Raw genomic sequence first — 27,021 nt, 5'->3', positions numbered from 1 at the left:
CGCGACACAGGTTGCACACCACTGTCCGTCGGTCGTCTGCGCTCTCACTGAAAAACATCCACACCTTTGAAGACCTAGGCCTCTGCAGGGTGGCTTGGCGCGAGGGGGTGCTTTGGGAAACAGTTGGTGGATTATTCGGTCTGGCCCTGCCTCTACCCCTGGCCACTCCACTGCCTCTCCCAACCTGTCCTGCTGCTGCACTTGCCTCCCCCTCTGAAGTACTCTCCTCAGTTGGCTTAGCGAACCAGGTGGGGTCAGTCACCTCATCGTCCAGCGGCTCTCCCTCTGAATCCTCTGTGCGCTCCTCCCTCGGACTTACTGCCCTTACTACTACCTCACAGATAGACAACTGTGTCTCATCATCATCGTCCTCCTCACCCACTGAAAGCTCTTGAGACAGTTGCCGGAAGTCCCCGGCCTCATCACCCGGACCCCGGGAACTTTCCAAAGGTTGGGCATCGGTCACGACAAACTCCTGAGGTGAGAGAGGAACCATTATTTCCCAATCAAGGCAGGGGCCCGAGAACAGTTCCTGGGAGTCTGTCTGCTCAGAATATGTCATTTTCATGGAGTGTGGGGGCTGGGAAGAAGGAGTAGTTGCAGCCAGAGAATTGAGAGTTGCAGCAGTGGACGGCCTAGAAGACTGGGTAGTCGATAGATTGCTAGATGCATTTTCTGCCATCCACGACAGGACCTGCTCACACTGCTCAGTTTGTAATAAAGGTCTATTAAGTAGACCCAAAAATTGTGATATGAAGCTGGGGACCCCAGAAACTTTCCTCTCTCCTAATCCCGCAGCAGCCGGCTGCAATTCACCTGGACCAGGAACTCGGCCTGTGCCCACACCCTCACTTGGACCTCCGCGTCCTCGACCCTTACCCCTACTCCTCATCATGGCGGATTACGAATAGAGCAGGGCCAAATAAATTACCCAACTGTACAGCGCTGACAACTGGGCCTTAATTCACCACACACAGAGACTTGTAGATAGCGGAGGCTCTATGCTGTGACTTGAAAACATTTACCCGCTGTCTTGCGCTGATACCGAGGGGTAATTTACTGCTCGCAGAGACTTGTAGATAATAGAGGCTGTGTGGAGTGGGAGAAGACTCTAAAGCCAGGGGAGAGTGCTGGTAACTGCAGCGATCTCAACCCCACCAAGGAAAGGGTATTGTGGGACGCTCTGCACAGCGGCAGAGCTGAAGTACTTCACTACTGCTCCCAGCCAGCCACAACAGTAATGCACACGGTCAGATGTGGCCCTAAGAAGGACAGTTGGGGTTCTTGAAGACAGGATCCTACGCTAACCCTATATCAGCAGCAGCACTGTCGCTATACTCCCAGCGTGTGTCTGAGGCGAGCCGCGGGCGGGGCCGCTTTAGGTACTCGGCGGTCACCTGATCTCGCCAGCCACTCACTGCTGGGGTGTGGGATAGGGCTGGCATGTCACAGCAGGAAGTGGTAATGCCTTCTCTGCATGTCTGTTGGCTAGAAAATGGCACTAAACATGCGAGGAAGTTAATGGAATTGACTCCAGTACCGCGTGGTGTTCGTCTCGGGTAACGAGCATCTCAAGTCCCCTAATGCTCGGGCGAGTGTGCTCGCTCATCTCTAGTTATTACCTTAATTATATCAATGTGGATTCTATCATTTATATTGATTACATAGTATATCTAAAGATAGACAGACATACAAACACATTGCATGCTAATGAGCCCGCCTGTCTGGCAGTTGACTGTGCATTGTGATGTCATCAATCTGGTGTGACACGGGCAGTACAGAATGATGAATACTGGAGCTTGGTGGCCATCTGAAGTCAGTCTCCACTTCGGACGGGTTACAGATTAAACAGTATTGTATTGTCGTAAATGTGCCCGGTCATATCTCCGCTTGCTGCATGTGGTGTGCTATATTGTTGCAGCGTGTGCATCTTCCATGCTGGCACTTATAGGATCCTGCCGGTAGGGTAGATAAATTGCCCCTATTTCTTTGATGTGTCCCTACAGAATACTATATTGGGCCTGGGGGTTATGGTATCTATTAGGCAAATATCACTTTTAAGTATCTCCCAGTGTTTAATGAAGTCAATTCTAAAGGCCCATTTAGACACAACGATTATCACTCAAAATTCACGCACACGGCAGTTCATGGGACAGTTTTGAGCGTTCGCTTTGCATAAGCGTGTAAATGAAGGCTCACGCTGTATGCAGAAGACAAGCGGGACCGCTATCTTCTCCATAGAGCTGCTGTCTTCTCGGAGCGCTCAGCTGATATCCCGCTAAGCGCTCCTAGCGGGGTATGCAGAACACAGCTGGAGCGCTTGTCTTCTTCATATTCCGGCTGTGTTCCCCAAGCGGGATACCAGCTAAAAGAATAGTATCAGCAGTATCCCACTGAGAATGCAGCATGCAGCATGGATAAGGCTCATCGTTGTCTTTCAGCTAGCTAAATGGGCCTTTATTGAAACACGTCTGCTTGGTGTAGCCAGTATAGCTACTGGGGAAGGACAATCATTTTAATAAGACCCTTTCTTATTGAGGGGAGGGGGTAGTGCCCGGGTAGTCATGCATGTCATGTATTTTATGTGGATGCGCCGTGCTAAGGGTCTAGTACTCTGTTGTATGCATTGCACAGCTGCAGCATGTAAGGGGCTAATGTCTGAAAGTGGCTGGGATATGTCTGCAAAAGTACCAATACATGTACCGTCACAAGATGTCTGCCTTCTATAAATACGGGTGATTGAGGTGTAGTTGGAGTCCATCCTCTTCAACGGTTAGGAGTGAAGGGTACTATTGTACCTTGACGCTGTTGTGGCATGGTGGTCTGGACGCAGGTCAAGACCTGTTGCCTTGTTATGGAGGACACGGGTTAATGCACCATGTGCAGAGACTGCTGGTGCTGCCTGTCTTTGATGCATGCTAGATTAGTCATGCCTGGGAGTAGGGTGATGTTGTGTGGTTTCCCATTCACTCTGCCAGTTCCCATGTGCATAGTGGCTATATATTCTCACGCCTCCCTTTGCTCAGTGTTGCTTATTCTGTTCCATAGTGGAGTCCCTGGAGTTTGGAGCTCTTCTGTGCTGGGTGTATTTCTACTTGCAGAGGAGTAGCTGTGGGTTCCTTTTCAGTTGCATTTCTGTTTTTCATTTCTGTGTTGCTTTGCTGTTCGGTTCATCTCTCCAGGGGTCCTTTCAGGGACAGACAGGGCCCAGGAGGAAGACCGTGGGGTCGTCTCTATCGAGGCTACTGCTCTTCTTTAAGGCAGGGCCCCTTCACCCCCCTTACTAGGTTAGGGCCAGGCTTCATCCTCCCTGGAGCGGTGCTACCATTCAGCATAGCATGGTGTGCGGCTCGTTCATACAGCGCATGCGTTCCCTGTCGCCGTGCTGAGTGTGGTACCCTGGTGTCGCACAGGCTTTTCATCAGGGTTATGCATTTCAGTTGTGGTGCACACTGTTCTTCGGTGCATATCTATCTACCAGAGTAGTTGTGAACATCACCCTGCGCGGGTGCTGAGCGTAGTGCTTGTGAACCATTGGGGCGTCACACCCGCAGCAGTCAGGGACACGGCGATCCATGGGCAACCATATATATCCTGGCAATGGTAATGATCTCACCTATGCAGCAGGTTATGTTAGCTCCCGTCTTATACTTCTTGCTGTGTCCTCTTTTCTGCATGAAGAAAGCAGTCTCTCATCCATACCGCTCGATCCTAGGCGGTACGTCCTGAGACGTTTGTATTTTTCTTGTTATAATGGGCACATACTGAATACATAGAGGAAAGCTTTTATCTCTATGCCTCCAGGCTCCTATCATTTACATGCACATATATATCCTGGGCCTGCTAACCTGAAGTTGAATGCACATTAAATATTCTAAGCCTAGAGCCTCTGAGGCGAAGCAGGGTAATTTGGAAGCGGGCCCACTCAGCAGATAATAGGCTCTCTGCCTGAAAGAAGAAGGTAGTTATAGATTCATAGAATGGTAGAGTTACAAGGACCCCCAGGGTCATCGGATCCAACCCCCCGCTCAGTGCAGGATCACTAAAACATCCCGCATAGATGTCTGTCCGGCCTCTGAAGACTTCCATTGAAGGATTACTCGCCCACCTCCCGTGGCAGCCTGTTCCACTCATGGATCCCCCTCACTGTCTAATATCTAATCTGTGTCTCCTCCCTTTCAGTATCATCCCATTGCTTCTAGTCTTTCCTTGTACAGATGAGAATAGGGCTGATCCCTCTGCACTGTGACAGCCCTTTAGATACTTGTAGACCACTATTAAGTCTCCTCTCAGCCTTCTCTTCTGCTAAACATTCCCCGATCCTTTAACCGTTCCTCATAGTGCGAGGGTATATATATATATATATATATATATATATATATATATTGCCATATGTGTTTTTTATGCTTTTATACCTGTATGCAAGTTTTATTCAATTCCAAATGAATAAAACGTATATGTCGCCTTACATCAGATATTTCAAGAGTGATGTTCTAGAAATTCAGAGAAGAAGAACCAGACATGAAGGACGCATGTACTTGGCTGTTTTCCCAGAAGCCCATATCAAGATGTTCAACAATGTACATAATTTTCACTGTCTCAGGCCCGAAATCCGGACTTCTTAGAATTGAGTGGGTGATTATTTGCACTGGAGTTAATTAAATATGTGATTTTCTGTAAAAGCCAGAGGCGCCAGTATCAAGATAATGACTGTTATATGATTTTCACTGTCTCAGTCCGCAAATCCGGACTGCCCATATATGGTTATAAGCCCATCACCCCTTGGTGGTGAGGGGGCAGAGGGTATAAGATCTCATGTAATCTGTAATAAAATGCGCAGTTTTTTCTCCCGTGTGAGGAGCTAGACCAGACTCCTGTGTGTGGTGTCTCTTCTTACGGCCGGCAACGGGGCAAGTGGGGTGGGCCCGATTGGTGCTGTACTTAGAAATTTTAACCCTCATAAATGGCGCAACCAACTGGGGCGGTAAAACCAGGAGCTTACAGCGCAATTCACCCGGATCCACGCTACTGAGAAGCGTCCTGCTGCAAACCGAGCCTGATCAACTCACTTAGAACTCCAGGTAAGACAAGCATATATTTATGTTGTGTTTTACACTGCGAGTCTTGCAGCAGGACTGACTATCTGTGGTTTGTGACCGGACGGGTTGGGTTAAGAGTTCTACACGGTAACTCGTGTGGGCTCCGGGTTTGCCGTCATGGACCACTGACCGTGATATGCGCACCAATCGGTCACCCAGAAACTAGTCCGTAGTTTATTTGTACTTTGAAGTCCGTAGCGTTTTAGCGATAGTGGAGATTGTTTGTTGTATCTGCAGAATTTTTTTTTCTCTTACTTTTCATTTGATCTCACAAGAGAAGGGACCCTCAGGTTAGTTTAGTTAGTTGTTAATGGTTTAGCAGAGAGGGATGCATTTTGTGAGATAGGCTTCATAAGAGAAGGGACCCTTGGTCGGTTTGCCTTATATATGGGGCTAGCGATTTGATTTCAGAGAGATGCATTTTTATGGGGCTGGTTCCATAAGGAGAAGGGACCCTCGGTTGTTCTGCCGGTATATAAGGGGCTGACAATTTGAAAATTAAGAGGGATGCATTCTATGGAGCGTGTTATTATTATTATTTTTGTTGTTGTAATATGCGTAAGATCTTATTAAAGAAGATAGAGCCCCTCAAGGGCTGCCGCCGTGTGGATGAATCTGTAAAATGTAAGAAAAGTCTAATGAAAATGTGTGACACCGACCTGCATGGCAAATTACAAAATGGTGTCTGGGAGGAGGTCTTTAGGACCGGGAGGTGCCTTGGAAGACCAAGGTTTGCTAGGAGAGAGAGAGAGACAGTCAGAGTAAGTTAGGTATGTACACATTATTTGTTTAAGAAAGTATCCGTAAGTGAAATGTTGAAAAGTACAGTAAGTGATCAAGAGGGCGTCAGGAGAGTGTCTATTAAAGGTTACATTGGCAGTTAGGTAGGGGAGAGAAAAGTGATGAGTAACAAGCAAGTCGATAAGTAAGTTACAATGCACGTGATTGGTTGGCAAAGAGAGAAAGAAAATGTGTATAATACAAGATAGATAATATGTATAATCCATACTAGGTGGATATATGTGTGTATATATATATATATATATATATATATATATATATATATATATATATATATATATATATATATATATATATATATATATATATATATATATATATATATACTGTAAGTGCAAATAGTTAACTGAGATTGCTTGTAGGGGAGAAGAGTCTGTTGACATATAGCTGCGAGTCTCTGTGTAGCCTTCCAAGGTCTGGAAGATAACAGCGAGAGAGAAAATGCAATAACAACCTTGGTTAATATCTTGGCTTGCTTACAATGAATTGAAATGAATTTAATTAGTTATACTGTCTTAGTAGGCAGGGAAATATAGTAATTTCTAATGTATATTCTTACTTATACAGGGGTTGAAAATGAATGTTGCAAGGTCCCAGGATATGTGTTAATTATGAGTTCAAAATGCAGGCAATAGTTTAAGCTAAAACTTATTCAGTGTGTTTCATATTCGCGGAGAGATAACAGTCAGGGTCACAAGGGGGGTTGAAAAATACCCAGAGATTCTAAAATACTTCAGCGTTTAATACAGCATATAATAGCTTCAGTAGATAAGAAATATAGAATATTTCAGTCACTCAGCAAACTTTTTCACATAATTTGTCATAAATAGCGCTCATTCACAATCTCATCTCAATAGAATCATGTACTTTATAAAATTAATAGCACTCACCTCGGTGTTTTTCAGCTGATGTATGTATGTTTGCCAAACTTTTTTGTCTGTGTATCTGCATGTACTGGTACACCTTCAAGGGGGGTGACGGAGCAAACTTGAGAGCATGGATGGATGAGAGTTAGTGACCCGTGTTCGGGCTGTGGTGCAATGTGTGATGCAGATAATTGACTGGGGATAAAAGTCCTCCCCATGCATGGGACTTTGCTTGGTTGTGATGTGGATGCTTGGACTGTTAAGCTGAAATGGGTTCTGAGAAGACGGACGCACGGAGCCAATATCGATGGGGTGGAGCTAGATGATGTAATAGTACGTAGTAATGTTTCATCCTTCTTGCATAAGGGAGGGGGTGAGAATTTTGAGCAGCTAGTAAAAGTTTTTGTTTTGTTTTGTTTTTCTCTGCAGAATACATTCCATTGCAGGCAGGAACAGACTAATAATGAATTCACTTAAAGGGATCTCACATTTCAAATATTAATAGATGTTTTGTAGATTATTCTTCCCCGATGTAACTCATGTTTCTGCTATTGGTGTTAACATTTTACAGGCCTTATCTGCATCCATCAAATCTTTTTACAATGTTGTAATAACTTAAACCCGGCTACTATTGTTCCAATTGAGTACCCTGGTTTAAAGGGGGGGAGGAGAAGGCATAGGTGATCTAGGTATTGCAAGTCAACCATTTTAGGTATTGCAAGTCAGCCATTTTAGGTATTGCAAGTCAGCCATTTTAGGTATTGTAAATTCAGCCATTTTTAAATTTTTTGCAAGCCATTTTTACATTTTTAAATTTTTTGCAACAAGGTTCTGATCTTTTTGAAATACAATACCAGCCTGATTGTCTAGCAGTGATGCAACAAGAAAATTTAAGTTTTAAAAAAGTTACTGAAAGCCCTTGTTAACAATGCATATTTTGAGTTGTTTTTTATAGATGGTACCCAGGGTGATTGACGACTCCACACTGGATATGCAGTCGTAACACAACATGACACGGTAAAAGCAGAATGTCTCCGCATGTCGCAGTACAAGAAGCGGAACTAAAAGCACTCACAGCGGCACTAAAAGCACTCACAGAGGCGTGTAGAGTGGAGGAAGGTAAGACGGCAAACATTTACACTGACTCCCGGTATGCATTTGGCATAGCTCATGATTACGGCCCAACATGGAAGGCCAGACAGTTTTTTACCACAGCAGGACAGCCAGTTAAAAATGTTGCAGCGGTGCAGTCTCATGGAGGCCCTACTTCTACCTGACAAAGTGGAAAGCTCACACCAATTCCTACACCGGAGAAGCAAGAGGCAACGCCATCACAGACCACACAGCAAAAGCAGCGGCCCTTAAGCCGTGGAAGAAAAGAAGAAAAGAAGAATTCGACAATAACTTTGGACTTTGATAAAAATCTTGGACTTTGATAAAAATTTGGCCTTTGATATGCTAAAGACTTTACAGTTACGAGCCAGCAAGGAAGAAAAAGACAAATGGACTAAAAAGGGACGGCGTATGGTGAACAGTCAACAGCACTTGCCCACCATAGTCCCTGTGCCCCATGATGACCCAGCTGACGCACGGAAAGACGCACCTCTTAAAGCAGTAATGATGTCGACGCTTGAACGAGGACGGGTGGCTCCTGGGTTTTCTGTAGCTGCTGCATCATTTGTCCAGTTTTACATGATCTTTGTCGTAAAGCAACAGGGCAGAAGTAAATTTGCCACATCACACTTGCCTAGACCACTCTACTCATTTCAGGGATTGCAAATTGGCTACACTCAGCTCCTACTTGTTGGGAAGCATGAAAATGTGCTTGTTGTTGATTTCTTTTCAGGTTGGAGGCCTACCCTGTTACCAAAGTAAATAAGCAGGTAATCGCACAGAAGCTCATGAATGAGGTAATCCGCAGATATGGGGTATCGGAAGTGATTGAGTCAAACAAAGGTACACACTTCACAGGTGAAATAATGCAACACATCATGTCTGTTTTGGGTATATTCCAGGTTTTTCACACACCCTACCGCCCGCGGAGTAGTGGGAAAGTAGATACAAAAGGCAAGAGAGGAAATGGTCAAATTTTGAATTGAGTGTCTTTCATTAGTTTTTCTTTTTCTCCGGAGGGTACATGCCTCAGTAGCAGAGTTTGGGGAATGATTTTCTTGTTAATTTTGTCATAGGCCCCTCCAAGGAATTGTCAATAATGCATTCTGCAGTCTCTGCTTTTCCCCAGGTCCTACAGATGAGTGTCACAATCTGAAACCAGGTGACAGGGTCTATGTGAAAAAGTTTGAGCGAGAAACCCTGTTTGAATGTCCCTACCAGATGTTGTTCACCATCCCAACCGCAGTCAAGCTCGAAGGAAAGCCCACTTGGATCCACACCTCGCACTGAAAGAACTCATGATCCTGCATATCCTTTACATGCTATAATGTGGTACAATTCCTCTAACACACACCTTTGACTACTGTACACTAGCCCCCTGTTTCAGAACAAATTAATACAATCAAATGTGCAATATGAAGACTACACTGAGGGTGAGAATCTAACACCGCATCGTGCTAAGAGAGACGTTAACGTTCAAGGTGGTAACTTTGATCCACATGTATACATAGATACAATAGGAGTGCCAAGGGGGGTGCCAGATGAATTTAATTCTAGAGATCAGGTTAAAGCAGGTTTTGAGTCCTTAAAGATGAAGAGCCAGTTCCGATAATGCCAACCACGTATGTTACCAGAAGAATGGAGAGATGGACTAGTACTGTGTCTGCCCCGGTCTCATAAGATAGACTGTCAGTGGACTTCCCATTTGCCTAGGGAAAGTGCAGAAGACCTTAGGTTCCGGCGAGGGCACACCCTGTGGGGTGTTAACTTGTACAGATAGAGGGTATGGAGGCCCGGAAATAAGCCCAGGGAATCCATGGCCTCCTTCTGAGGTGAGGTAGGGATCCCTCCCTTTTAGGAGTAGGGACTTACGGGCAGTGGAGAAACCCTGACGCAAGGGAGAGACGACCGAGGAAGAGTGCAAAGTCTGATGCTTGATCTCCATATTAAGTTTTTTAGGGGGGGTTGTGAGGGTATATATATTGCCATATGTGTTTTTTATGCTTTTATACCTATATGCAAGTTTTATTCAATTCCAAATGAAAAAAACTTATATGTCGCCTTACATCAGATATTCCAAGAGAGATGTTCTAGAAATTCAGAGAAGAAGAACCAGACATGAAGGACGCATGTACTTGGCTGTTTTCCCAGAAGCCCATATCAAGATGTTCAACCATGTACATAATTTTCACTGTCTCAGGCCCGAAATCCGGACTTCTTAGAATTGAGTGGGCGATTCTTTGCACTGGAGTTAATTAAATACGTGATTTTCTGTACAAGCCAGTATCAAGATAATGACTGTTATATGATTTTCACCGTCTCAGTCCGCAAATCCGGACTGCCCATATATGGTTATAAGCCCATCACCCCTTGGTGGTGAGGGGGCAGAGGGTATAAGATCTCATGTAATCTGTAATAAAGTGCGCAGTTTTTTCTCCCGTGTTTGGAGCTAGACCAGACTCCTGTGTGTGGTGTCTCTTCTTACGGCCGGCAACGGGGCAAGTGGGGTGGGCCCGATTGGTGCTGTACTTAGAAATTTTAACCCTCATAATAGGACATGATTTGCAGACCGCTCACCATCTTGTTAGCTCTTCTCTGAACTTGCTGCAATTTGTCGATGGCTTTTTTTTTTTAAAGTGGGGTGCCCAGAACTGGACCCAGTATTCCAGATGAGGTCTGACTAAGGAAGAGTAGAGGGGATAATGACCTCACGTGATCTAGACTCTATGCTTTTCTTAATACATCCCAGAATTGTGTTTGCCTTTTTGGCTGCTGCATCACATTGTTGACTCATGTTCAGTCTATGATCTATTAGTATACCCGAGTCTTTTCCTTAGATAAGTGTACATTTCAGTCACTCTGGTTGATGCCTGTTAGACAGCCATTCCTCAGCCTTAGACGGAGAGGAGAAGAAACGTGTGTGGTCACCATCCACCACTCGCAGTCGCACAGGATATGCCATGGAGTATGGCAGCTGGAGATCTCAGAGTTGCCTTTTGATCCCAAAGAAGGGCGCTCTCTGCTTTTGTAGATCTGCCGAGAAGTCCGGGAAGATGGATTTTGCAGCATTGTTGCATCTAAGAGGGCCTCCTGTTCTGGCAGCTTGTAGGATCACCTCTCTATCCCAGGAGTTGAGCAGCTTTGCCAACAGGGGTCTAGGAGGAGCGCCCGCCTGGTATAGGTGGTTTCATGGGTACTCGGTGTGCGCGCTCCACCACAAAGACCTGTGTGACAGGGAAGCATTCAGGTAGGCACCGTTCCATGATCCCCTGCGGTCTCTGCCCCTCAGTGCGTTCTGTCTAGTGGGTCCCATAGCAGAACCACTTCTGCATTTCCTGCCTTTGCAGGGGATTTTGCAAATTGCTTAAAGCTCCTTAAGTAGACCTGTAAAGGCCCCTAAGACATAAGGAGTATACAGCAGTGTCTGGCAGCAGTCACACAGGGAAGTCGTTCGGTTTGCACTTCATTGATGACTGTAATGAGGGACTCCGGGTCTTGAGAATCTGCAGAGTGTTGCACAGCATGGTGGCCACAGCAGAGGAGGAGTAATCCTGGCGCTTCTTGGGGTGGCAGTAGAAGTGCCACTGTATGCCCTGTGCCGGGGACTGTCACAGGTTATGGGGCCTCCTTGTTATACACGGTGCCCTGATGTTCCTGCCGCCCACAGCTGTCTGTTGTGGCTCCTGAGTGTCTCTCTGCTCCGGCAGGGGAGCGCTGATGCAGCAGAGCTCTAGTACTCCCCTTCACCGAAGCCTCCCTGCGCGCTCTCCCCTCGCCCCCACGTGTTTGTGGCAGCAGCTGCACTGCTCGCTTTACAGGAGGGATTCACGCTCCAGCGGCTCTCTGCTGCATGGCCCTTGTCTCCGTCACCCCTCCTCCGTCTTCTCTCCCACTGCTTCAGGAGCTGACAGGCCAATCGGCTGTACAAAATGGCAAGGGCTCTTGTATTCAGCCAATCAGCAGGGAGAGGGGATGGGCCTTCACGCTAGACAACTAAAAGAAACGGCCCTGATTAGTAGTTCCCTCTCTGGTCCGCTCACTGTCTATATAGAGTAGGGCTCTGCGCTGAGCAGCTATCGCTTTCTGCTTACAACGTAGAAGATGTCTGGTCGCGGTAAAGGAGGGAAAGGTCTTGGGAAGGGCGGCGCCAAGCGGCACAGGAAGGTGCTCCGTGATAACATCCAGGGCATCACCAAGCCTGCCATCCCTTCACAAAGAGGCGCAGGCTGGATTTCTCAGAGACCACCCTCTTCCCTAGATTAATTTAGTGCTCCGGCTGTATCACCCAGGTCTCCCAGAGTCCCGCAATGGGAAATCAGTGCAGCACTCTGGGAGAGCTGGCTCCTATGACGGCAATTCTATGTAAAATGATGGCTGTGCGGGTCCCTAGGAGAGCTTGGTGCAATTTGCAGCACTTCTACATGAGAGGACGCCTCCAATATGGTAGCACTACACGGATTAGCTGGCAGGCCGTATGCTTTAGTACAAGGAGGACATACACTCAGTGCGCCGCAGCCTGCTTCCTGGTAGAAGAGAAGATTCCCTGGCATTAGGGGTCATCATGGTGGGGGGTATTTTTAATAGAACGCTTAAATCTCTCTTATTTGCAATAACTAAAGTATGTATGTGCGCATCTAGGCATTTATTTACTTTGTCCCCGCCCCCCTCTCTCGAGTATTAGTAAAGACAACTCATTTTAATGATACAAAGACCTTGCGGGAAGGCGTCATGAGGGGAACACGGCTGACTATAGCATACGCAAAGAACAACAATGGGCATAAAGTGTGATTCAAAGGGTTAAATGAGTTTGGCCACTAACAATGCCAACGCATAAGGGGTGATGGCAGGCATCCGATATAGGGCGGATTACACGTATCAGAACAGATGGGCAATCAGGCAGCAGCGACACCACAGGGAGTTGGATTACAGCCTTTCCTTGGAAGAGGTGGGCGGCTCTGAGAAGAGCCTTTGTGTTATGGAGAAAGCAGAATTATTAACCTCCGAAGCCGTAGAGAGTGCGGCCCTGGCGCTTGAGCGCGTACACCACGTCCATAGCGGTGACGGTCTTCCTCTTGGCGTGCTCGGTGTAGGTGACGGCGTCGCGGATCACGTTCTCCAGGAAGACTTTCAGGACGCCGCGAGTCTCTTCATAGATGAGGCCGGAGATACGCTTGACGCCTCCCCTGCGAGCTAGACGGCGGATGGCAGGCTTGGTGATGCCCTGGATGTTATCACGGAGCACCTTCCTGTGCCGCTTGGCACCACCCTTCCCAAGACCTTTCCCTCCCTTACCGCGACCAGACATCTTCTACGTTGTAAGTAGAAAGCAATTGCAAACCGGTTCAAGCGTCCTCCCTTATCTACACAACGTGCGGACCAGATTGAAAACAGTAACCAATGACGACAGTTTAGGCGTTCCTATTGGGGCAATTACATGTTGGCCACTCCCCTCTCCTTGCTGATTGGTTTAACACAGAACCGTTTGGAATTTTGAATTGACCGCGTATTCTTACAATTCTCAACAGTTTCCCGGCCGGTTCCCAATCCCATTATGCGGTATTAATTAGTGTAGTTTTGTGTATTGCTGTCTTTCTTCTTCGTACAATGAGATAATATCCACATAAATACATGCTCAACACTAATCCCTTCCCGGCACACAGGCACAGATAGATGCCTCATACGGACACGTTTGATCAACCACGTTCATAACAGTCTGCCGGGGACTCAAATCTCTTTCTACTACATTTGAAAGATGAGAGAATGGCATAAATTAATTGAGGAACTGACTAGGTCACTGAAGGGGTTAACAGACCACCTCCTGCTGACGACAGAACATTATTGGGGAGAGGCGGCACCAGGGTACACGGCGGCGCACCCGAGTGGGGAATCGAAAGAATGACAGCGGAGGACAGGATGCAGCTCGTTTGAGGAGGATTTGGTGGCTCTGAAAAGAGCCTTTGTGTTCCATGCGGTGCCCAGAGCAGATCTAAGCCCTCTCTCCTCGAATCCTGCGGGCCAGCTGGATGTCTTTGGGCATGATGGTGACCCGCTTGGCGTGGATGGCGCACAGATTGGTGTCCTCGAACAGTCCTACCAGGTAAGCCTCGCTGGCCTCCTGCAGGGCCATGACCGCTGAGCTCTGGAAGCGCAGGTCAGTCTTGAAGTCCTGGGCGATCTCTCTCACCAGGCGCTGAAAGGGAAGCTTACGGATTAGCAGCTCGGTGGACTTCTGGTAGCGACGGATTTCACGGAGAGCCACTGTACCTGGACGGTAGCGATGAGGCTTCTTCACTCCGCCGGTGGCAGGAGCGCTCTTCCTGGCGGCCTTCGTAGCCAGCTGCTTGCGGGGAGCTTTCCCTCCGGTGGATTTACGAGCGGTCTGCTTGGTTCTGGCCATAGCTCTACTGTAGAGATGCACACAGATGTGATATGATGGGAGCCGTAGAAAGAGCAGAGCCTTTATACCCTACTTGCTCTTCCCTATTGGCTCTTAGAAACAACGCCCCCTACATCTCATTGGCTTTTTCGAACAAACCACTAGCCCGCCAAAACGCTTGATGCCCGCGACCAATCAGCGTTCGGCAGAGGCTGGCCCCACCTCACCCTATCAGGCCATTGCATGATACGTACGGGTGTCTGTGAAATCATGTTCTCAGCTGCTTCCCTGCATTGATATGTCCGCAGAAACACGCACTCCACGCTGCACGGCAGTCTCCCCCATTAGAAGCTGCGCTGATTTTATGGGAAATGCATTAGGTCGGCGAGTCCCCTCCCCCTTCACACTCAGCCCGGCATCCATACACGCGTTGTATAGGTCACAGTGCCCAACAGTAACGGGGATGATGCGGCGACAATGTCTCGTATTACTCCCCCTCTACAGCCTCCCCCTCGCTCCCTAGACTCCCAACTGATATGAAGTCCCCTGTAGCAGCTATGGGGGCGCTGCTATCTAGAACAGAATTCGAGGCAGTGATAATACAGCTCTGCGGTGAGAAGGTGGCGGCTCTGAAAAGAGCCTTTGTGGGGTAAATGCATGGGCGGCTTCAGCTTATTTCTTAGCCGCACTCTTCTTGGCTTTAACAGCCTTCTTAGCCGGACTCTTGGCAGCTTTGGGTTTGGCCGCCTTCTTAGCCGGACTCTTCGTCACCTTCTTGGGCTTTGGGGCGGCCTTCGGCTTTGAGGCTTTCTTCGGGCTCTTGGCCACTTTCTTGGCGGCGGCCGCTGCAGGTTTCTTTGCTTTTTTCGGGCTTTTGGCCGGAGCCTTCTTGGGCTTCTTAGGAGATTTCGCCGCTTTCTTGGCTCCAGCGGGCTTCTTGGGCTTGGCCGCAGACGCTGGCTTCTTTTTGGCCGGCTTGTCCTTAGTCTCCTGCTTCTTGTTCAGCTTGAAGGAGCCGGAGGCGCCGCTGCCTTTCACCTGGAGCAGGCTGCCCTTGGTGACCAGAGACTTGACGGCCAGCTTCAGGCGGCTGTTATTCTTCTCTACATCGTACCCTCCGGCAGCCAGAGCCTTCTTCAGGGCGGCTAGAGACACCCCGCTGCGCTCTTTAGAGGCGGACACGGCTCTGACGATCAGCTCCGACACGCCGGGACCGGAGGACTTCTTGCTTTTCTTGGCGCCCCCTGCGGCGGATTTCTTCGGCTGCTTCTTGGATTTGGCAGCCGGCTCGGCGGCAGGAGGAGCGGCGGCTGGCGCGGTTTCTGCCATTGTGTGCTGAGGTAATCAAATAGTAAAACTCTCCTGGAAGAGAAACTCTGAGAGCGGCGCTGGTGGCGCCTCTTATATGTACAGCGGCCGCGCTCTGATTGGCTCGTGAGCAGGCCCGTCCTGAGCTGCTATTGGCTGACACTGAGCACAGCTACTGCCTTATCCCATCCGGGCCTCCTCTCCGCTCCGTTCTCCTCTTGTGCTTCCCTGCCCGGGATAAGAGTCCGTCACCGGTCAGAACCGGACAGGAGAGCTCGCGTTCAACGTGACTCCTCACTCTCTGACATCTCATGCAACCGTTTATAGCCGCCGCTGGCGGAGGTTCCGGGGAGGAGCGGAGAGGAGGCCACGAGATCTTCGCCATAGTTCTCCCGATCTGCACATCACCGCGTATCTGCGGAGATAAAACCGCTGCGGGAGCGCCTTCCCTCTATTCCCGGCCCTTGTCACCATCCCCGGGATCTACTCCACAATCTCCATCGTGCAGAAGCTGATTGCACAATGTGAGGACGACCTGGAGCTGCCGAGAGCCCAGAGGTGTAGCACAGGCGGCGCCTCCGCTCACTGCCAGCTCCCGGGTGCTGAATGTATACTGTATATACTGCAGACTGCTCTATACTGCGGCGCAATGTAAGATGAGGAAACCCAGTACCCCCCTGTACACTCAGACGATCGGGAATGTCACACGTTATCGTCCCTTTAGTACCCCGGACATGATGGGTGTGGTTGTCCACAAGAAGAAGCGATTCTTCTTCTCTGCAGGTCCATCTCCTCCCGCGGGCTGCTGCCCGTTCTATATCATCCCAGGGATACCATGTGCTGGACGTGACGGTCATTGCATCGGCTCTGTAGTTCCCATCAATCGTTGACGGTGAAGATGGAACTTGGGATTCTGCTGAAGAGCGGTGGCATCTAACAACGCTCTAATCGGGATGTAGATCGCCAAGAAATGACGCCTGAACAGAGCCTTCTACCCGCGGGTCTCCTGCAGCCGGCGATGGCCTGTCAGTCACTGATGTCCGAGCGGAGCAGTGATACAGCGGGACTCTCAGCGCCAGATCCAGTGCCGCAGTCGGTGACATCGTACAGAACCCGCAGGGAGGGTTGCACTGTAGATCCCCGGGGGCAGCAGATGTTGTACAGTGTCCGCTGGGATTCCTATGGCAGAGCGTGTTGGTCCAGAAAGCTAAAGGACCATCGGTACTGTGAGACCCCCGCTTCCCCCACAACCCGGTCCCATATACCCCTCCAGATCGCTAATCAGCTCTTCTATTTAGCGCCCAAGGAGGCGACCCAGAAAGAGAGCAGTGTCAGGGGCCTCCGTGGGCAGGAGAGGATAATAAATACCATCGGGTGCCATCAAGAAGCTTCACGGAAGAGCTCCCTGTCCGGGCTGCCCCATGCGTGACTTCCCACGGGACACCGGCCTAGCTATGTACATTTAACCCTTAACCCACTAGTCTCCGGTCACTGTACCTACCTGCAGTCATACATGTAAAGGCAGTAGCCGCAGTACACAGTGCGGCCGGCGGGTCAATAATCTGCTCACAATGAACAACATGGACATACAATGGAGAACAATACAATAAATGAGTTCTGAATGTAATGTTTATGTAAAGGTCACCGTGTCCGTACAAAGGGTCTAGTGTTCTTGTGTCACATTGTGTGCAAGTAGTAGCGGTAAAGGGCAACCTTTAGGCTGATATCTTGTCACGGAGTGTTGTTCAATCTTTGGCAATCCGGACTGATGCCCCAATAATAGTCGGCCCTGATATATGCACCCCGTCTACCCTGATACCCTGCCTCCATGACCTTCACATCTTGGTGGGATCGTCCACCTTGCTCATGGCTGAGGGCACCAAGGTTTTCCGGGAAGTTACCACGATGGCTGAGCACAAAATGCCCCTCGGTGCTGATGTTGCAGCATTGTGTAGCTCCGGACAAACTGCGGACAAACCCTCATTAGCAAGGCACACTTTAGCTAAGCACCACACTACCTCCAACCAAGCACTGCCTGTGGGACACACCGCTGCCTCTTCTCCTGAGTAACAGTATAGACAGACCACAGTAACATTTTAGTTGCAGAAGTATACACAGACCCCAGAAACATTTATGTAGCAGCAGTATTGGCAGACCCCTGTAACATTTCTGCAGCTGAAGTATAGGCAGGCTCCTGTAACGTTAATGCAGTTACGCTCATCTCATTTGGCCCAAACAAGTTTCTCCGATAACTGTAGTAACACTAGAGAAAGCACATGATGCGCATTGCTAATCCCCTGACCCCAAGGGGGAGGAGGTGGCATTACAAGGCCAAGACACCATGACCAGGACCCGCTATAGTCTGTGTGGGAAGCACGTTAGCGGGCCCAGGGTCAGGCTCGGTTCCAAGCCTCCACCTTTGTGACCCAAGGTGCCCTGAGTTACATAGCAACAAGAAATCCATGTGACACAACATAGATAGCTCAACACTGGAAGAGGCAGTCTTTGCGTTCCTTGGCCTAGCCTATGCTGTAAGTGCACAAAGATGGTATTACACAGGAAGTACTCGGAGTGCCCAACCATGGGAGAGTTTCGCCCCGCCAAGCAACTTGGCCTCGGACAGCAATTCAGGCCTAGTCAGCCACTGTACTATTTGTGCCACATAGGTAAAGCACCGCAATGGGAAGACTTAGTGCACCCATAGTATAGGCAGACCGCTGTAACATTCCTGTAGCAAAGGTATAAACACGCCCCAGTAACATTTCTGTAGCAGCAATATCAGCAGACCCCTGTAACATTTATGTAGCGGAAGTATAGGCAGACCCCAGTAACATTTCTCTAGCAGCAGACCCCTGTAACATTTATGTAGCAGAAGCTTATGCAGACCCCAGTACCATTTTTGTAGCATCAGTATAGGCTGTGAGGAAGGAGGAGCAGCAGCCAGAGGATTCAGAGTTTCATCAGTGGACGGCGTAGAAGACTGGGTGGTCGATACATTGCTGGATGCTCTTTCTGCCATCCACGACAGGACCTGCTCACACTGCTCTGTTTGCAATAAAGGTCTACCACGTGGACCCACCAATTATGATATGTAGCTGGGGACCCCAGAAACTTGCCTCTCTCCTAATCCCGCAGCAGCCGGCTGGGATACACCTGGACCAGGAACTTGGCCTTTGCCCACACCCTCACTTGGAACTCTGCATCCTCGCCCACGTCCACATCCTCGACCCCTACCCCTCAGCATGGTGGATTACGAATAGAGCAGACACAGACCGCTGTAAATAATTATGGAATCATATGCGTACACTTTCACGCAGAGAGCGGAATCGTAACGCTAACTCCAGGCAGAAAAAAATGGAAGCAATGCAATAGTGATGCACCAGAACTCCCGCCAGGCACCCAGTAAAATGCAGACGGTCAGCGGTAGCCCAAGTAGGAGCTTTTGAGGTTTTTTTTGGTCAAAGAATACAGGCTATATAGTGTGTATATCACTTTCCCTCTATCAGTCGCTGTGGCCGTATGCTGTGCGTCTCTAATTCACTGCAGACATCGCCCGGTGTAAATAATCTTGGAATTATGTGCGTAGACTTTGTCACTGAGAGCGGTATAGTAAGGCAAACTCCAGGCAGAAATCAATAGTCAGGAAGGCCGCAAACAGGCCTGAGTGCAATAGTGTGGGACTACAACTCCCATCAGACAACCTGTAAAATGCACACGGTCACAGGTAGCCCTAAGAAGGGGCTTTTATATATTTATTTAAAAAAAAAAAGAATACCAGTTATATAGCGTGTATATGACTTTCCCTCTACCAGGGGCTGTCGCCGTACGCTGTGCGTGAAGTTGACCGCAGACACAGAGCGGTGTAAAAAAAAATTGGAATTATTGGCGTACAGTTGGAGGCTGACAGCGGTATTCTAACGCTAACTGCAGCCAGAAAAAAAATTATACGGAAGGCTGCAAACAGGCCTAGCTGTGCAATAGTGATGGACTACAACTCCCATCCGACAACCAGTAAAATGCACATAGTCACAGGTAGCCCTAAGAAGGACCGTTGGGGTTCTTGTACACAGGATGCTACACTACCACTCTCCCTATCTCAGCAAAGCTGTCCCTATACTAAGTAGTACAGACTGCAGCCTGAGAACGCTATAGCTGTAATGGGGCTGCACGCCCGATATACAAAACAAAATTGCAAAACTGCTACCAGCAGCCACAACAGTAATGCACACGGTCGGATGTGGCCCTAAGAAGGACCGTTGGGGTTCTTGTACACAGGTTCCTACACTAACACTTTCCCTATAGCAGCAGCAGCACTGCCCCTGATCTCTCCCAGTGTGTGACTGTGGCGAGCCGCGAGCGGACCCACTTTAAATACTTGGGGGTCACTTGATCTTGCCAGCCACTCACTGCAGGGGGTGGGACAGGGCTGAAACGTCACAGGAGGAAGTTGTAATGCCTTCCCTGCGTTTCTATTGGCCAGAAAATGTCGCAAAACTTTCAGGGAAGGAAATGGAATTGAATTGAGTACCGCGTGGTGCTCGTCTCGAGTAACGAGCATCCCGAGTACGCTAATGCTCGAACGAGTATCAAGCTTGGATGAGTACACTCGCTCATCTCTAAAGTTAACCCCTCAGTGGCCACGCATTTTTGTTTTTGTTTTATTTTTTCCCATTTTCGTTTTTCCTCCTCCCTTAAAAGAAATAAATTAATTTAAAAGAAAAAAAGAACTAACTAATAGAGATGAGCGAGCACACTCGTCTGAGCATTAGGGTACTCGAGATGCTCGTTACTCGAATTGAATTGGCTCGAGTACCATGCGGTACTTGAGTCAATTCCATTTTCTTCCCCACATGTTTAGCGCCATTTTCTAGCCAATAGACATGCAGGGAAGGCATTACCACTTCCTCCTGTGATGTGCCAGCCCTATTCCACCCCCCTGAAGTGAGTGGCTGGCGAGATCAAGTGACTGATGAATTATTAAAGCTGCCCCGCCCGCGGCTCGCCTCAGACACACACTGGGAGTGTAAAGGGAAAGTGCTGCTGCTACTATAGGGAGAGTGTTAGCGTAGGATCCTGTCTTCAAGAACAGCAATGGTCCTTCTTAGGGCCACATCTGACCATGTGCATTACTGTTGTGGCTGCTGGCAGCAGTTTTGCACTTTTTTTTTCTTTTTTTATCTCGGTCTGCAGTCGATTATGCAGAGTATAGGGAAAGTGCTGCTGAGATAGGGACAGTAGTAGTGTAGGATCCTGTCTTCAAGAACCCCAACGGTCCTTAGGGCTACATCTGACCGTGTGGATTTTACTGGGAGGCTACTTGGAGTTGTAGTGATTCCATTTTAGTAGTATGCAACTTGGTGGGGCTGAGATCGCCACAGTTACCAGCACTCTCCACTGGCTTTACAGTCTTCTCCCACTCCACACAGCCTCCATTATCTACAAGTCTCTGCGAGCAGTAAATTACCCCTAGGTACCAGCGCAAGACAGCGGGTTACTTTTTTCAAGCCACAGCATAGAGCCTCCGCTATCTACAAGTCTCTGTGTGCAGTGAATTAAGGCCAGGTTGCCAGTGCTATACAGCGGGGTACTTTATTTAGCCCCTGCTCTATTCTTAATCCACCATGATGAGGAGTAGGTGTAAGGGTCGAGGACGTGAACGTGCAAGTGAGGGTGTGGGCAAAGGCCGAGTTCCTGGTCCAGGTGAATCACAGCCGGCTTCTGCGGGGTTAGGAGAGAGGCAAGTTTCTGGGGTCCCCAGCTTCATATCACAATTTATGGGCCCATGTGGTAGACCTTTATTACAAACAGAGCAGTGTGAGCAGGTCCTGTCGTGGATGGCAGAAAGTGCATCCAGCAATGTGTCGACCACCCAGTCCTCTACACAGTCCACTACTCCCAGATAGGGACTGCAACTCTGATTCCTCTGGCTGCAACTCATCCTTCCTCCCAGCCTCCTCACTCCATGAAAATGACATATTCTGAGCAGACAGACTCCCAGGAACTGTTCTGGGGCCCCTGCCATTAGTGGGAAAAAATGGTTCCTCTCTCACCTGAGGAGTTTGTCTTGACCGATGCCCAACCCTTGGAAAATCCCCGGGGTCTGGGTGATGAGGCTGGGGACTTCCGACAACTGTCTCAAGAGCTTTTAGTGGGTGAGGAGGACGATGATGATGAGACACAGTTGTCTATCAGTGAGGTAGTAGTAAGGGCAGTAAGTCAGAGGGAGGAGCGCACAGAGGATTTGGAGGAAGAGCAGCTGGACGATGAGGTGACTGACACTACCTGGTTTTCTAAGCCTACTGAGGACAGGGCTTCAGAGGGGGAGGCAAGTGCAGCAGCAGGACAGCTTGGAAGAGGCAGTGGAGTGGCCAGGGGTAGAGGCAGGGCCAGAGCGAAGAATCCCCCAACTGATTCCCAAAGCACCCCCTCGCGCCAAGCCTCTGTGCAGAGGGCTAGGTGTTCAAAGGTGTGGATGTTTTTCAGTGAGAGCGTGGATGACTGCTGAACAGTGGTGTGCAACCTGTGTCGCGCCAAGATCAGCCGGGGAGCCACCACTACCAGCCTCACCACCACAAGCATATGCAGGCATATGCTGGACAAGCACCCCACAAGGTGGGACGAAGGCTGTTCACCGCCTCCGGGTCACACCACTGCCTCGTCCCCCAACCTGCCACTCAGATCCAACTCAGGATACAGCCACGTGCACCTCCCGGCCTGCACCCACACCCTCACCTCCACTGTCCTCCACCCCATCCAGCAATGTGTCTCAGAGCAGCGTTCAGCTGTCGCTAGCACAAGCGTTTGGAGCAAAAGCGCAACTCCGCCACAACGCACCCGTATGCACAAGCTGTAAACGTGCACATTGCAAAATTAATCAGCCTGGAGATGCTGCCATACAGGCTAGAGGAAACAGAAGCTTTCAAAAACATGATGGTGGCGGCGGTCACGCGCTACTCTATCCCCAGTCGTCACTATTTTTCTCGGTGTGCCGTCCCAGCCCTACACCAGCACGTATCCCGCAACATAAATCGCATCCTCACCAACACGGTTACTGGGAAGGTCCACTTAACCACGGACACGTGGACAAGTACTGGCGGGCAGGGCCACTATATCTCCCTGACGGCACATTGGGTGAATTTGGTGGAGGCTGGGACCGAGTCACGTCCTACCCACACCCAGAATAGCGGGCCCTACCTCAGTGCTGGTATCTGTGGCGGTCTATGCCACCTCCTCTAAACCCTCCCCCTCCTCCTCCTTCTACGCAACCTCTACCTCTCAATTAAGAAGTGTGAGCAGCACGTCGCCAGCAGTCGTGTGCGCGGCGCGGCAGCACAGTGGTGGGCAAGCGTCAGCAGGCCGTGCTGAAACTACTGAGCCTAGGTGACAAGAGACACACGGGCCCCGAACTGTTGCAGGGTCTGACAGAGCAGACCGACCTCTGGCTTTCGCCGCTGAGCCTCCAACCGGGCATGGTCATGTATGACAATGGCCATAACCTGGTGGCGGCTCTGCAGCTCGGCAGCCTCACACACGTGCCATGCCTGGCCCACATCTTCAATCTGGTGGTTCAGCGGTTTCTTAAAAACTAGCCTCACTTGCCTGACCTGCTCGGCAAGGTGCGCCGCGTCTGCGCACATTTCCGCAAGTCCACCATGGACGCTGCCACCCTGAGGACCCTGCAACATCGGTTTAATCTGCCAGAGCACTGACTGCTGTGCGACGTGCCCACACGGTGGAATTCTAGACTGCACATGTTGGCCAGGCTCTATGAGCAGTGTAGAGCAATAGTGGAATACCAACTCCAACATGGGCAGCATAGTGGGAGTCAGCCTCCCCAATTCTTTACTGAGGAGTGGGCCTGGTTGGCAGACATCTGCCAGGTCCTTGGAAACTTTGAGGAGTCTACCCAGATGGTGAGCGGCGATGCTGCAATCATTAGCGTCACCATTCCTCTGCTATGCCTGTTGGGAAGTGCCCTGCAAAACATAAAGGCTGACGCTTTGCGGTCGGAACAGGAAGCAGGGGAAGACAGTGTGTCGCTGGATAGTCAGAGCACCCTCATGTCTATATCTCAGCGCGTTTTGGAGGCGGAGGAGGAGGGGGGAGAGACAGCTGTGCACACTGCAGAGGGTACCCATCCTGCTTGCCTCTCATCTGTTCAGCGTGTATGGCCTGTGGACGAGGAGGAGGAGAATGATCCAGAAAGTGATCTTCCTAGTGAGGACAGCGATGTGTTACATACAGGTACCCTGGCACACATGGCTGACTTCATGTTAGGATGCCTTTCTCGTGACCCTCGTGTTAGACGCATTCTGGCCACTACGGATTACTGGGTGTACACACTGCTCGACCCAAGGTATAAGGAGAACCTTTCCACTCTCATTCCCGAAGAGGAAAGGGGTTCAAGAGTGATGCTATACCACAGGGCCCTGGTGGACAAACTGATGGTAAACTTCCCATCTGACAGCGCTAGCGGCAGAAGGCGCAGTTCTGAGGGCCAAGTAGCAGGGGAGGCGCAGAGATCAGGCAGCATGTACAGCACCGGCAGGGGAACACTCTCCAAGGCCTTTTCCAGCTTTATGGCTCCCCAGCAAGACTGTGCCACCACTCCCCAGTCAAGGCTAAGTCGGAGGGAGCACTGCAAAAAGATGGTGAGGGAGTATGTAGCTGATCGTACCACCACTCTATGTGATGCCTTTGCTTCATGCAACTATTGGGTGGCAAAGCTGAACACGTGGCACGAACTTGCGCTGTACGCCCTGGAGGTGCTGGCTTGCCCTGCCGCTAGCATCTTGTCAGAGAGGGTGTTTCGTGCAGCTGGGGGAATCATCACGGACAAGCGTACCCGCCTGTCAACTGCCAGTGCCAACATGCTTACACTCATAAAGATGAACAAAGCCTTGATTCCCCCAGACTTCTCTTCTCCACCGGCGGAAAGCAGCAGTACCTAAAGATTATTTTCGCTGCAACCGGATAAATAAGCATTCCCTATCACCAGAAAAAAAAGGGGGGGATTAGCTTTGTCAATCACTCTTGGATATTAGTCCTCCTCCTCCTACTCCTCCCCCTGAAACAACATGTCATCATGCTGAACTGCCAATTTTTCTGTGGCCCAAAAGGCTCTGCTTACATTTTTTTTTTTTTTTACAATTGTTCAAAGTTTCAAAAGTATTGATACTTTACCAGAAACCATTCCCCCCCCCCACTGGGCTGCCTCCAGGCTCTGTTGAAAATTAAGCAATAGCGAGCTGTATCTTTAAAAAAATATTTGGGGGGTGTGGCCTGACTGCGGACAAAGATGGATGCCATCCTTTGAGCACCACTCTGATATAAACCTCCACAGCAATTAGAAAAGCACCAGCGGGACTTCCCTCCACCACAAAGACGTACCTGAACCTCCTGTCGTCCCGATATGACCCGGCGCAAGCCTTCAAAGGCGCCCCCGCAGCCTCTTCCCGACTTCTTCTCTGCCCGCAGAGGCAGAAGAGCTCCGGCGACAGCGCTCCCCCCCTCCTCGGACGAACCTAGCAATGCTGCTATCGGCTCTCCCCAGAGGCAAGCTTCATCAGCAGAGAGTCCCAACACTGACCGGAGGGATGCATGCCGACTTCTAATCCTGGGAGAGGTGAGTGAGACATCGGCAGCCATCACACGCAGCCCCACTCTCCCAGCCAAAATGGCGCCCAGCCACATGTCACACACAGAGGACAGTCGTTCACCCTCAGCTAGCCCTGAAAAGGGGAGACAGAGGCTAGCGGAGGCAATAAACATATCTTTGCTCCCACCCAATACCGCAGAATTTTTAGAAATGGTCCCAACATCAGACCAACCTGCGTCGGAGGCCTTTATAAAGGAGATGATGCTCCCTCTTAGGAGCACTATAAGAGAAGATCTCCACACATGCTCGTCATCATTCAGCTCCACCATAAATGAGATTGAGGAAAGAACCTCCCATATAGAAAATTAAATGGAGGAATTAACTAAATCTCACAACTCCCTGATTGATGCACACTACTCTCTGGAGGAGGAGGTAGACCAAATTAAAGTTAAGATGGCGGATCTGGAAGATCGCAACAGACGCAATAATGTAAAATTTAGGGGCATCCCAGAAAAAGTCAGCCCAGCAGATTTGAAGGACTTTCTGGCGCAATTAATGAAAAAACTCCTGCCTTCTACTCCAGATCAGGAACTCATAATTGATAGGGCACACCGTCTGCAGAAACCGAAATTCCTTCACGACAATGTCCCACGTGATGTCATAGCGCGGATACATTTCTATCACATTAAAGAGGCACTCATGTTTGCCTCCTGCAAAATGACTGATCTACCTCCACAGTTCTCAAATATTAAATTATTTGTGGACCTATCCGCCGCTACCATACAAGCTAGGAAATCCTTCTTCCGTATAACCTCATCCCCCAGGAAAGAAAAAATTCCTTACAAATGGGGCTACCCCACCAAACTTATACTCCACAAAGAAGGCACTACATATGTATTTAACAAGCCAGAAGAAGGCGAAAAAACCCTCATCTCGTGGGGCTTTCAGCTCACCGAAGAACCCCAAAATAAATCTGCCACTCATCGTCCCCTAGAGCGTTCAGGAGAGAATACGCAACCTCGCTCACCCCGCTGATTTATATATTCTCCCGCAAAACCTGGAGGCTTATTTCTCTTTCCCGTCGGGCGAACTTTTTACCCGCTCATAACCACGCAGGATCACAAACCTGCGAGAACAGCTCAATATGGGCAGCTGTTCCCAACAATTTTCTGGCTATTAAACACCGCATCCAGAAACAGTTGTATATCTGGCCATACTAGTTGGCGTTTGTGGCCAGCTATCTCTGTTATGATTGTTAATGTTGTCTTCCCCTTCCCCAACCCAACAACAGTCAGCAAAAATCCAAGGTTCCATAAGTACAACACTCAGCAGCTTCCTAAAAAATGGTGTTAAAAAAACCTTCACTCAATGCAAAAGGGCTTAACTCTCCCTATAAGAGGTCAGCAGTCTGGAGAGATGCGATACATGAAAAGGTCGACATCATATGTCTCCAGGAATCACATTTCGTCGCGGCAGCACATCCCCCCTTTCTCCACAAGACATGTCCCAATATCTTTTTATCCTGCGCTGAGAAGAGGAGAGCGGGGGTTATAATTGCAATTAAAGAAACCATAGATATAGATCTCACCGAAAAGATCATAGACCCCCAGGGTAGATATGTTATCTTAGTAGGTCTATTTAACGAGGTACAAATGACTCTAGTAAACATATATGCCCCTAATTCCTCGCAGATCTCGTTTTTAAGCAAGATCCTTAAAAAAAGTACGTAAAGTCCAAAAAGGCAAACTTATCATATGCGGCGACTTCAATATCATCCCTGACAAACAACTTGACTCAACCAGCACCGCCAATAGACTATCACCCACCCTCGCCCCATGGCTTCACAAACGAGCACTGTTC

General features: G+C 49.3%; 2 protein-coding genes across 2 annotated transcripts; both read right to left on the bottom strand.

Annotated features, from left to right (window-relative positions):
- Positions 1-13,865: 13,865 nt before the first annotated feature.
- Positions 13,866-14,276, bottom strand: LOC136578107 (histone H3). The gene has a single exon (XM_066578010.1). The coding sequence runs from the start codon at positions 14,274-14,276 to the stop codon at positions 13,866-13,868; it is 411 nt and encodes a 136-aa protein (XP_066434107.1).
- Positions 14,277-14,909: 633 nt separating this feature from the next.
- LOC136577804 (histone H1B-like) lies at positions 14,910-15,584 on the bottom strand. The gene has a single exon (XM_066577728.1). It carries the CDS (start codon positions 15,582-15,584, stop codon positions 14,928-14,930), a length of 657 nt encoding a protein of 218 aa, XP_066433825.1. The 3' UTR covers positions 14,910-14,927.
- Positions 15,585-27,021: the final 11,437 nt, after the last annotated feature.

Source organism: Eleutherodactylus coqui, chromosome 8 (assembly GCF_035609145.1).
Source record: "Eleutherodactylus coqui strain aEleCoq1 chromosome 8, aEleCoq1.hap1, whole genome shotgun sequence".
In the NCBI taxonomy this organism is placed as follows: Eukaryota; Metazoa; Chordata; class Amphibia; order Anura; family Eleutherodactylidae; genus Eleutherodactylus; species Eleutherodactylus coqui.
Note: the sequence above shows the minus strand (reverse complement) of the source record. Positions and strands in the feature narration are given on the sequence as shown.